Source organism: Tupaia chinensis, unplaced genomic scaffold, assembly GCF_000334495.1.
Source record: "Tupaia chinensis unplaced genomic scaffold, TupChi_1.0 Scaffold000478_3, whole genome shotgun sequence".
NCBI classification, from domain to species: domain Eukaryota; kingdom Metazoa; phylum Chordata; class Mammalia; order Scandentia; family Tupaiidae; genus Tupaia; species Tupaia belangeri.
The window spans coordinates 1672024-1684952 of NW_006159990.1; the positions used below are offsets into that span (position 1 = coordinate 1672024).

At 38.5% G+C, this 12929-nt stretch overlaps 1 protein-coding gene across 1 annotated transcript in view; it reads right to left on the minus strand.

The window, feature by feature from the left end:
* Window positions 1-959: 959 nt before the first annotated feature.
* The window catches only part of FUT9 (fucosyltransferase 9), a 104004-nt gene continuing 92034 nt past the window's right edge, over window positions 960-12929 (minus strand). The window contains exon 2 of the mRNA XM_006156106.1: window positions 960-2059. Within this exon, the coding sequence (XP_006156168.1) occupies window positions 972-2051 (1080 nt within the window). The 5' untranslated portion in view covers window positions 2052-2059 and the 3' untranslated portion in view covers window positions 960-971. The remainder of the gene's footprint in view (window positions 2060-12929) is intronic.

Below are 12929 nucleotides of genomic sequence, written 5' to 3' on the forward strand. Positions count from 1 at the left end.
ATTTCTTGCTTTCTGTCTCTCTGTCTCCCTCTGTCTGTCTGGCGAGCACATGCGCCCTAAGGCAAAATAAATAAATAAATAAAAACCTCTCCAAAAAAAGAAAACAAAAAACAAAACTGTAAATAAGTAGGACCATCTGTAAATATAATTTATATTTATAGATATTCTTTTTCTTTGTTACTTGTGAAAATTAGTTGTCTTACTACTATAATAATGAGTGTTAAACAGGATCGGGAAGAGAACTACCATAGATTTTCCTGAAGTGTTCCTAGGATTATTTTTCATGTACTGAAAATCAAATCAAATGGAATATTTACGATCATGAGGATAAGTGACTGCATTTTCAATCAGCTTAATGAAAATAAATGGGAAGTCTAATAGCTTTCTGAATAGGACAGTTCTGCTTCACATCTTTCTTATTCACTACAGGAACAGTTCTGTCTTCACAAATGGGAAAGGCAGGTAAGAAAGAGATCACATAGAAACAGTTATATACTTTGTTCAACTTCAGAGTCAAGGAGGTTAGAATTCAGTTGCAGTATGTTCTTCCTTTGTTACATTATGCAAACTTGGAACTAAAGATGATCATATTTAGTGACAAGTTTTCTTATTTTCAGAGATGCATCTTCACTTGCTAAATAGATTAAATGACTGATAGGGTAGAAACAACAACCAAATCACAAACTTACATTACAGACAACTACAAAACTTTGAAAAACAATGCTTACAAACGATAGTGAAGAATAAATTACTTTTCAGTCCACATAGTTAGGTATATACAGGATAATTTAAAACCAAATGGAATGATTGCTAATGTGGAGCTCTTAAAAATCTCCATCATGTTACCCAACAAAGAGGGTGATAAAAATAAACTGTGACACGAAAGCAGAATGTTGTTTCTCTTCTTATCCTCAAAACTTGGATCATAGCGCATCAAAATATTTTACCAAGTGTGCAAATGAAGGAAAACTTTAATTCCAAAACCATTTCTCTAAATTACCAACAGACTTATATTCTTGATGCCTTTTCACATGATCACAAGCCAAGCATGCATGTGATTCCCAAAATCGTGGAAGATTTACAGTGAAATCTTTCCTCCAGTTAAAGTAACTAAGATACAACTTATTGTTTTTGTCCACTTCCTTCAGATACTTTGCTAGCTCACTGGGAGAGTTATAATCTTCCACATGAATGAATGAATCTGCTGGAATATAATTCTCATAGTTTTCCCTAGATGGCCCCAGAACAACAGGTACAGAGCCAGCCAGAAAAGCATTGTAGAGCTTTTCTGTGATGTAATCTTTGTGGATTGAGTTTTCAAAGGAAAGATAAAATTTACACGTAGATATGGTAGGTATCAAATTTTTATCATTGACATATTCTCCAAATGCTTGCCCATAGGTATGAATTTCAATGCTTTTGCTTAACTCATTGTAATACTTGACCCTGGCATGCTCAGGGTTCCAGTTACTTACAACCCAGCAAACCAACTTTTCTTTACTTGGCACTTCAAATACGAAGGGGTTTGTGCTCACTGTCAAGAAGCCATAAGGCACTTGGATATCTGAGTCCCGGCGGTAAGTCAGAGTCAGGTTGAACAAGTGCTCAATACCACTCTTCTGTGGAGTGTGAGTTGGTGATTCCAAATTCATCCAAATCCATTTCTGGAAGGGTGGCCTGGCCTGCTGAGGTAAATTTGTCAGATCCCAGCTGATGTCTCGGTGGTGGATCAGAACTGCGTGAGACTTATTATACAGTGAGCGATCCGTTGTGAGATGGCATCCTTGGATGTTGAACATTGCTTGGCAGGAAGTGAGGTCAAAGGTCTGTCCAAATGGCCACACCCACACCAGAATAGTAGTTTCATTAAAATAATCCGTTTTGGTGGAAAAGAAATTTTTCATTTTCAGCACTGAGCTGGCTGACTCCATTGGACTAAAGATCCAGCTGTTGGTAGGCTTGATGTAAATGAGCAGACAAGCCATGAAGCAGCCCAGGATAATGCATACAATTAAAAATGGGCGGAGAATTCCTTTGGATGTTGATGTCATAATTTTTTCTGTGAAACAGAGAAAGATAGAAGGGTAGATAGGGGTAGAGATAGTCATAAATACAATTTGAAACAAACAGATGCTATGTTCTAAAATATATCATCACAAAATCAACTACATTTTCCTTTTCAGTGTTATCACCATTAAGAGAAACGGAACTTCAATTTAAGCGAAGAAACTGCTTTAAAAGGAAATTTTCCAGAAACTCTTCTCTACAAATAATAAATTGGGATTTCTTCCAAAAGGATCAGCAGATCTTCCAGCCAAGCTGCATTTTTTCAATGTCGTATCTACCTGTTCTATTTTTATTTGCTTGCAGAAAACTGGCACAACATAGACTATCATCAAAGCCATGGATAACACTTTTAGAACTTTGAAATGACATCAGGTTTGTGAACATGTCACTAATTTTCTAGCATTTTGAGACTCTAATATGACTTTGTGTTTCAGATAAAATTCAGTAAGAAACCAACTTAAAAGGAAAATGTTATATTTTTGTTTCAGGGTATAAGTTTATCTTCACTGTTTACAAATGCACTAGGATAGTCACCTGGTACAAAATGACAACATCTGATTTGATTTTTAGTTTACAAAGTAAGGTACACTGATGAAAAATTTTATACATTTAAAACTCTCACTGTTTTATTTTCTATTCATGTATTCTTCCTTTTAATTTTATTTGTTTACTTTTAATAAGTTGTATATCCAATATATACCAGGATGTTATAATAAAATGCCATATTGGCATTAGAAAACATTCTCGGGACCAGCAGTTAGCGTAATGACTATTTCTCTGTACTCCCACGTAGTCGACCACAGTTCGAGTCCTGGACCCAGTGGCTTAAAACTCATGCCAGGTGTGTGTGCGTGCGTGCCCACGATCTTGAGAGGAGGATGGATGAGAAGGGATTGCGGCGTGGCCATCTCCCCTGGGGGGTGATTTCTCGCTTTCTGTCTATCTGTCTCTCTCTGTCTGTCTGGTGAGCGCACACGCCCTATAGCAAAAACCTCTCAAAAAAAGAAAAAAAAGAAAGAAAAAGAAAGAAAGCGTTCTCACTTATAGAGCAATAGAGCTTCAAAAAATTTTCTTCGTGTAGCCTTGATGACATAGTAGTAACATACACCCTTCGATGTTGGAAACCATATGGAAGATCAGGGTTCAGTTCCGGATCAGTCTGTATATATTAGCATCCGTACCCATGATCCTGCCTGGCTGAAATACTTGGGAGGAAGGGCAGTGTGTAACATGGTATCCTGTTGAAATTTTTTAAAAATTAAGATTTTCTTTGCAATAAAGTGATAGTAGTGTTATAAAAATAAACACATTCTCAAAAATTGTATTTTGTGAAGAAAAATTTTGATTTTGCAAATTTTAGCAGGTTGTGGCTAAAAAGATGAGTCAAAAATTGTGTGTGTGTGTGTGTGTGTGTGTGTGTGTGTGTATTTTCTTGGGCCAGCTCTTGTAAGTAAGGCAGCTGGATTCCACTGGTCTTAATCGTGGTTCAAGTCTCAGATCTGGCGGGTTCAGAAACACAATGAGCACATATGCATGCTGCCCCAAATCCCCAAAAAAGGGAGACATGGAGGAGAAAGGATTGTGGTGTGCCCATACCCCATGGGAAGGGGGGTAAGGGGGGTGCTTTCTTCTCTTTCTCTCTGTCTTTGACAAGTACATTCAACCACTAGCAAAAAAACCCAACTTTTTTTCTCTTTGACCTTATGCCTTTTTATGAATATGAACATAAAGATATTAATATGTGATATATTTTTAAAAACTTTCTTTTGACTAAATTCTTACTAATCCCCTGAAACTCATATTGCTCTCACCAAAATAATACAAGGTGTTAATTTCAGATTCATTTAAGTATTTTGTAATCTTATTTATTTACTTTTTTTAAAGAGAGATTTTTGCTAAAAGGCATGTGTGCTCGCCAGAGACACAGGGAGAGAAAGAATGACAGAAGGCAAGAAATCACCCTCCAGGGGGATGACCACATTGCAATTCCTTCTCTTCTATTCTCTTGGTTAGGGTATGCACACACAAGCAGCCATCTGGGGTGAGTTTCAAGCCACCAGGTCTGGAACTCAAACTGCAGTCAGCCAGGTGGGAGTCCAGTGATGTAACCGTTACAGCATCTGTGCTGGCCCCTAGGATTTTGAAATCTTGTTCAAAACTATTGGCGCTGAAGCTTGATTTTTTTAAGTTCAAAGAATTTGGACACTGCATTCTAGAGTAATTCCAGAACAGAATTGTATCAAAGGGAAACCTCATTTTGTAGGCTGCAATGATATACAGTGAATGAATGTAAAATAAATACAAAGAATAATAATAATGAAAAAAATTTGGGGGGACCAGCAGTTAGCATAATGGCTATGTCACTGGACTCCCACATAGTTGACCGCGGTTAGAGTCCCGGACCCGGTGGCTTAAACTCATGCCGGGTCTATGTGCGTGCATGCCCAAGATCCCTAGAGGAGAATGGAGGAGAAGGGATTGTGACTGTCTCTGTCTCTTTCTGTCTGTCTGGAGAGTGCATGCGCCCTATAGCCCTCTCCAAAGAAAAAAAGTTTTTTATTTTTTAAATGCTGTTATATATCTTGCTCATAAAAGAAAAAAGATTGCAATTTTCTCTCAAAGTTAGCTTCAGTAATGCATCAGTAACAAATGGAAAAGAAAAAAGTATATGTTACATATATCCTGAAACTAAACTATTAATTAACCTCTGGAAAAAAAATCAAGAAAAAAAATTAAACTTCAGAGGAAATCAGGAAAAAAAAATATAAAGGTAATCTCAATTTTTTGGAAGTGACTGAAGGTAATAGCAATCAATTTTTGAGGTATGTTACACAGTATGTATAAGGAAATTTACAGCTTTGCACATTTGTAAGAAAATTATCAAATTAGTCAACTAAAAATACTGAACAAAAGACAATGATACAAAGCTTAATAAATAAGAAGGATTATCAGATGGCATAATGGTTACGTTGCTGGACTCCCACATAGTCCACCGTGGTTCAAGTCCCAGATGTGGTGGTTTAAAACTCACGGCAGGCATGTGTGCATGCATGCCCAAGATCCTGAGAGGAGAATAGAGGAGAAAGGATTGTGGCCATCTCTCTTGGGGGTGATTTCTCATTTTCTGCTTCTCTGTCTCTCCAGTGAGTGCATGTGCCCTATGGTAAAAATCTTTCTCTCAGGGGAAAAAAAAAAGGGAGAGAAAGAATGAACTTTAAGTAATTTCAGTCACCACTGAAATTGAGATGATTAACTACATAACAAACTTTGAAATACTAATAAGAGATTCAGGTAAGAATAATAAAAAAATGCACCCAAATGAAATATTTAAAAATGCTAACTAATTATTGATTTAACATAGATAAGAATTAGAAAAGATTATTTTGAGTAATTTTACTGTAATTAATTTGAATGACTTGATGAAATAATTAGTTGTATTTTAATACATAAAGAAATACCAATATTAGCACAAGAAGAAACAAATTCTCATTAAATAAGTAACAAAGAAATGAAGTTCACAAATGTCAACAACTAAAAGCAAATTCTACACCTAGATGTTTTGCAGGAATGGTATTAATAATTTAGTAAGTAGGAATTACTATCACACTGTTCTTGAAAGAACAAATCATTCTTGGAAATAGAATAATAAAGAAAGAACTTTATTTTATGAGGTAGATTATAATGTTGTTATAAAAACAAAATATGGAAAGTTAAAAAATTTCAAATTCACTTAAAAGCACAGGTAAAAGGGCCAGCAGGTGGCGTGGTGGTTAAAGGCACTGAACTTCTACCTAGCCAACGGTGGTTCAAGTCTTGAACCTGTTGGCTTGCTTTCTCACTTTCTCTCTCTCTCACTCTGTCCCTCTCTGGTCAAATTAAAATAAATAAATAAAAGTAAATAAAATAATTTTTAAAAAGCACAGGTATAAAAATACAAAAATCTAGCAACAAACAAAATTGAAACTACACAATGATGAAATTCAAGGTTACTTTATGGAAGATTAGTTACATTTGATCCCATTTTATAAATTTTAATAATTGGACAGTTTTTCTATTCTTTCTAGAATCCTGAACTTTCAGACTGAGAAAACTTACTGGAAGGTCTTTCCAATGGAACAACATTAACCTTTAACGTGCATAATTTAACTGAGTACTGCAGTGTTTTCTTTCTATGACAATAACATTTAATAGTTTTAGAAACGCTCTAATTGAAAGTTTCCTTAAATCATTTTTGAATTGAAACAGTGGCAAAAACTATCTAAATAAATTATGTCAATTCAGTATGCAGATTACACCTATAATTACCATTTAATAAATGTTCACTCTCACTCAGGCCTCACTCCAAGCACTTTACACACATTAATTCCTTGACTTCTCATAGAACCCCTGAGAAGTGATCTTTGCTCCCACCTTCGTAGATGTGAAGGCCAAAGCTAGAACTAAGTCGCTTAACCTTTAGTTATATTCTGCCTTTCCTTCTACAATCTTCTTTGAAAATTCAATAAAAACATTAATAAGTTATTTGTATTTGGTATCTCAAGTTGTGTTTTCTTGATTTCCCTGCTCTACTCTTTACTTTGGAGTTAAGGAAGTTTAATTTAGATCAATTTCTCTTGAGAAAATCAATGCCTGACACTTACGTGGCCCTTATTAGTGCCCAATACTTATCTGAGCAGTATATTAACTCATTTATTTACATCGATATCTATATAACTCTCCTATAGATATAGATATATAGATAGATATAGATAGATTAACAGATATACACACAGAAGTAAATGCGTTAACTTGTTTTGTTCTCATTTCATTGATGAAGAAACTGAGCCCCAAAATAGTTAAGAAACTTTCCCAAGTTCATACAGCGAGGAAGTGACAGATCACACTTCCAAAGCAGGTCATCTGGCTTCAAATTCTAGGCATTTGATGATGATTCCTTTTTTACTTCTTTATTTAGTTTTTTGCCATAGGGCACGTGCCCTCACTGATGAAAGGTGGAGAGAGGTAACGTGAGAAATCACACTCTAGGAAGGATGGCCGTGCCAGAATCCCTTCTCCTCTACTCTCCTCTCAGGATTATGGGCATGCATGTACATGTGCCCAACATGATTTTCAAGTTACTAGGTCTGGGACTCAAGGTGCAGTTGGTAGCGGCCAGCAGTAAGCGAAATGGCTATGTCGCTGAACTCCCATGTAGTCGACCACGGTTTGAGTCCCAGACCCGGTGGCTTAAACTCACGCCGGGCTCATGTGCGTGCGTGCCCAAGATCCCTAGAGGAGAATGGAGGAGAAGGGACTGCGGTGTGGCCAGACCCCCTGGGGGGTGATTTCTCACTTTCTATCTCTCTGTCTCTGTCTTTCTGGCGAGCATGTGCGTCCTATAGCAAAATTAATATCTCCCAAAAAGGAAAAAAAAAAAAAAAGGTGCAGTTGTTCATGTGGGAGTCTAGTGCCTTAATCACCATGCCACTTGCTAGCCCTAATGATTATATTTTCTTTCTCTCTCTCTCTCTCTCTCTCTCTCTCTTTTTTGGAGAGAGAGTTTTTGCTATACGGTGCATGCACTTGCTGGAGAGACAGAGAGGGACAGAGAAACAGAAAGCAAGAAATCACCTCCCCCAGGGGGATGGCCATGCTGCAATCCCTTCTCCTCTCAGTATCTTGGGCATGCACACATGCACCTGGTGTGAGTTTCAAGTCTTTGGGTCTGGGACTCAAACCACGGTCCTCCATGTGGGAGTTCATTGCTCCATCTGCTAGTCCCTCAGTTGTCCTTTTCTGACAGCTACCCACCTGAATGCCTTTCTGGTATGGGAGTGTGCTCTTTTCTGTTAAAAATCTTTACTTTTGGGACCAGCAGTTGGTGTAATGTCTATGTCACTGGACTCCCATGTAGTCAAATGTGGTTCAAATCCCAGACCTGGTGACTTAAACTCACGCAACCAGTTTCCTATCACAATCGTTCCTCTCCTCTCCAGTGTGCGGTATTTGGGACTACTAAGAAAAATATCTCCCCATACCCTTACCAATGCTAAGCAGGGAAGTCAGTTCATTCAAACTCTCTCTAGGACTCTGAAGCTTCTGTGGAAGGGCCAATGGTGAAAAATGCAGCTGATTGATCATGATGAGGTTACTGAAGAGTTAATTATATAATGTCTGCTATGGGGAGGGGAGTCCACTGAGCTGCTTTGGATTCCCCTCCTTCTGGATGTGTTCTATGGGTATTTCAGTTTCAGGAGCTACTCCATAAACATTCAATATATTCATTTTTGTTTGCATTAGTTATAATTGGCTTAATTGCTTGAAACAAACCCAACCAAACAAAATAGGCAGAAACCCCAGCTGATATTCTCCTCATCTCCTTTTTCTTTTTTCTGATCGATCCAAAATATATAATTATAATCTTTCAAAATATATCTATAATAACCTATATTAAAAACAAACACTAGAGCTGGCCCCATAGTGTAGAGTTTAAAGGAGAAGAATCCCACAGGGCCAACCAGAGTTTGAGTCACAGCCCTGGCAGTTTCAAAAATACACTAAGCACATGCCCAAAGTCCTGACTGCGATATGACCAGCCCCATGGTGTGGTGTGTGTTTGTGTGCTCCTTCTTGCTCACTCTCTGGTGAGCACATATACCCTTTGGCAAAAAAAAAAAAAAAAAAAAAAAAGTATATAAATTTTCAAAACTACAAATTCTTTACTTTATGTAAACCACTGATTCCATTTCTAGTTTAGGTGTTTGGTGATGTTTTCTAGCTCTAAATTTCTGGTACTATAATCAGTTTAGATAGACTCAGAGAATAGCTAGCTTCCCATGTAATTACCATGATCTTTAGTATTAGATTGGTATGGGATTCGGGAGACAATCTTTTGCATGCTATGCGGGATATTCATGATTTAAATAACCTATATTATTTTTTTTTCTTTTCTGACTGTTTGTTTTTGTCATTGTTTTATTTTGCTTTCACTCCTCCCTACAATTTATATGCTGAGAGCTGTTGCAGGATTTAAAACTAAAGTGTCACATTTTCACTATTACATACCAAATTACATTCTTCCCTGAAGTACTGTAAAACCTTAGGTATTCACTTCCTCACTTTCAAAGATTCCTTTAAACCTCTCTTCACGGGCATTCTTACTCTCAGTTCCCACAATTCTCCCCATTAGATTCCGAGCCAAATGCCTCCTGCCTTTGGGAAAAATGCCATTTACTTTTTGGCAAGAAGACACTGGTTGGTCTCTGGAATGCTATCAAGTTTGCATTTGTGAACTTTTCTCAAATATCCTTGGACACAATGACCTCTAGTATTCGCAGAGGTTAGCCTTTCTTTTATTGCCTCAAACCCTGGAGAAGTTGCCACAGTACTATCCCACTTTTGGCCACTAGTACTTCTCCCGAATATTCTTCAGAACACTCTCTAGCATATACTAACAATTCTCTGACTTATTGCTGCAGTGGTTTCATCTTTAGACAGCCCAATGAATGCCTGTTTTCAGCTTCCATTTTTGTCTCAGACATTTGCTTCCATTGGCAAGAGAGCTGCTAACTGCCTTCTTTCCTATACTGCAAAACCCCTTTATTTTGGACATTTTCTACTTGCATTCTCTTTGAAATTTTCTGTTCAATTCAGGTATTAACCTCTTTTAGTTTGATCTTTTATCTCCTCTCTACTAGTTCTTCATTGCTGTCTTTATTCATGTTAGAAGCTCTATTTACCAGCTTTAGCTGCAGCTACAGCAATCAGATCTGACACCAAGCCCAAACGTGATCTGGCTCAGACTTTACCTGCCCATAAGGAATGCCACAGACAGAACCAGGGGGTGCCATTCTGGCATTTTCCCAGACCATGCCTTCTGGTCCTCTTTAAGGCCAACATTCTTACATAACTTGTCTGTCAGCACCAGCACTTTCTATGGTTATTGTAGGTTTTAGCTCATAGCAGCCAGCCAGTGAAGGCCAGAAGAACCTTTAAAAAAAAACAGCAAAGCAAACAGAAATTCTCTCACTTCGGGGCTGATAGATTGTTACCCCTTTTGACTTTAAAGTTATATCTGACCCAGTCCCAAATCCTGACAATTTTATATCTTAAATATTATCATTACTATTTTTAGACAAGATTTTGAAGTCATTATCCTCCTGCCTCAGCCTCTCAGCTAGAACTACAATGTGAACCAGCATGCCTGACTCATTTTCAGGTAAGTCTCACTGTGTAGCCCAGGCCAGGCTGGACCTCGAGATCCTCTTGCCTTAGCATCCCAAACACAGGCTTGTGCCACCGTTCCTTGCCTACACATTGGACTGAGAATCAAACCTGGGCTTCCCATGAGGTCCCAGCCTGTGAGGCATACCATCTTAATGGTGTAAGAACGCTGGCCTTAAAGAGTGCCAGAAGGCATGGTCTGAGAAAATGCTGTTAATAAGGGCCTCAGGTGGCCCTAAATATCCTTGACATTAGTTGGCTTCTCTCCATTTTCCTAGTTCAACTATCTATCATCTCTTGTATGGAATGCTGACATTGTTTTCTAAGTGGTCCACTTTTAATCCTTTCAATACATTCACAGTGCTGTAGATAGGTGACCCTCAATGTGTGGCCCCAGATCTGCAGCATCGACACCAACAACACATGAGGTCCTTTCAGTGGGCCAGTGCAGTGGCTTACTGTCTGGGGAGCTGAATCATACAAGGTTTACTGTGTAATTCCAGTCTTTGGCACCAGTAGCTTAAAAAACATGCTGGTGTGTGCTCAGATGCCAACAGGATAGAAAAATAGAAGAGAAAGGATTGTGGCATGATCAAACCACACTGGAGAGTGCTTTCTCCCTCTTTTCTCTGTCTCTGTCTTTCTTTGGGGAGTGCACACTTTCTCTGATAAAAATAAACAAAACTGGGACCAGCAGTTAGCGTAATGGCTATGTCGCTGGACTCCCACGTAGTCGACTGCAGTTCACGTCCCGGACCCGGTGGCTTAAAAACTCATGCCGGGCGTGTGTGCGTGCGTGCCCAAGATCCCAAGAGGAGACTGGAGGAGAAGGGATTGCGGCATGGCCATCCCCCCGGGGCGGGGGAGATTTCTTGCTTTCTGTCTCTCTGTCTCTCTCTGTCTGTCTGGCGAGCACACACGCCCTATATCAAAAACCTCTCCCAAAAAATAAATAAATAAATAAAATAAACAAAACTAAAACAAACGAACCAAAAAAAGGGCATTCCTTTAGAAATGCAAATTCTCCCACACTAATGAAGACATGGAAATAGAAACTCAGGGATGATGTGTTTTAAAAAGCCCTCAAGTTGGAGAGAGGGTCCCCTGATTCCATGGCCCAGTGGCAATCTGCTGCCCAGGAAAAACTGAATCCCACATGGTGACCATAGTCAGAATTTTAGCCTTGTCAATATGAAACATTCTAGATGTGTGGGATGACCCAAGATACCATGGGATGGAGGACTGGAGAAAGATGATTGTGGCGCAACCAGACCCTATGGGGGACACTCTCTTTTCTTTCTCTTTCATGTGCATTAACACATGCTCTATCATGAATTAAAAAAAAAAATAAAAATTAGAGCCTGCCCTGTTGCACAAAAATTAAGGGAGCCAGATCCTACATGGCTAACTACAGTTCAAATCCTGGCCTGAGTGTTTTGAAAAAGATGACAAGCACATGTGTGTATGTGCGCTAAATGACATGAAGGGAAAAAGATTACAGCATGATTATGTAACTTTAGGGGATGTTTTCTCTCTTTCTCTCTCTGGTGATTAAAAAAAGAAAAGCTCTCAAGAGGTTCTGATGTACTTAAAGTTGGAGAATCTTGTAGTAATGTTTCCAACCATAGATCATATTACCTTCTGCTTAAGGCCTATCAGTGAGTTTTAGCTGCTCTGAAGGTAAATTAAAACGTCTTAAGCCCTGGGAACAGCACCACTATCTCCAGCCTCAGCTCATGCCACTTTTGTATTTCATGCTGCTTCCTCTTGCTAAGAATCATTGCACCATGGCTGGGGTGGGGGTTTGCTCTCTCTCTCTCTCTCACACAGTCTTTTGCTCTCCCTAGACTGGGTTCCCTCTTCTCTTGGCTGATTTACTCCTTTTCACTTTTGAGCTCTCAGTTCTGCTGACAGTTGCTTATCAAAGGATTGCCGACAGCCTCCCAGCCTCCTCCAATACAGAAAATTAAGGTCCACAGTACATGTTTCGTAGTACCACATGTTATTTGTGCACCTTTGCCATAGTAACAAGTTTACCTGTATTCGTGAGGATGTATTCATATTGTCATCTCCATTAAACTGTAAGCTCATCAGGTGGATTTGGGTATGTTTACTTAGACTTTAACCCTTACTGCCTACATCATATCTGGCATAGTCTTTCTTTCAACATATGTTTTATGTTGAAGGACTAAAGGGCTAATAATTATTGAGTATTTACAAAGTTTAGGCCAAGACTTTTACGTACGTTTTATCATTTAATCTTTAGAGAAAATTTATTTGTTTTTGTTATTACATCCTGTGTGCCAAGAACAGTCCTACATACTTTACAAAGATTAATTCCTTTAGGTCTCACAATCAGATGAAATGTACACTAATGACAATCCAAAAAGCACACCTATAAAATAAAATTCATAAAGAAAAAGGAAATTTATTGGTCCCACAAAGCTGGCATCAAATAAGGGCAAGACCCAGGGGCCTGCAGTCAGGTCTGCTATTGGCATGGCTAGATAGAAATGACATCATGTCTATTGACCCTGAAAAGACTAGGGTGTTTCATACTAGTAAAAGAGTTACAGCACATGTAGGTTGTTTGGAAAGTTTACTTTGCGCAAAGATAACAGAGGAGGGTCACATAGAGTTAGACAATGAGAGTTGAGTGA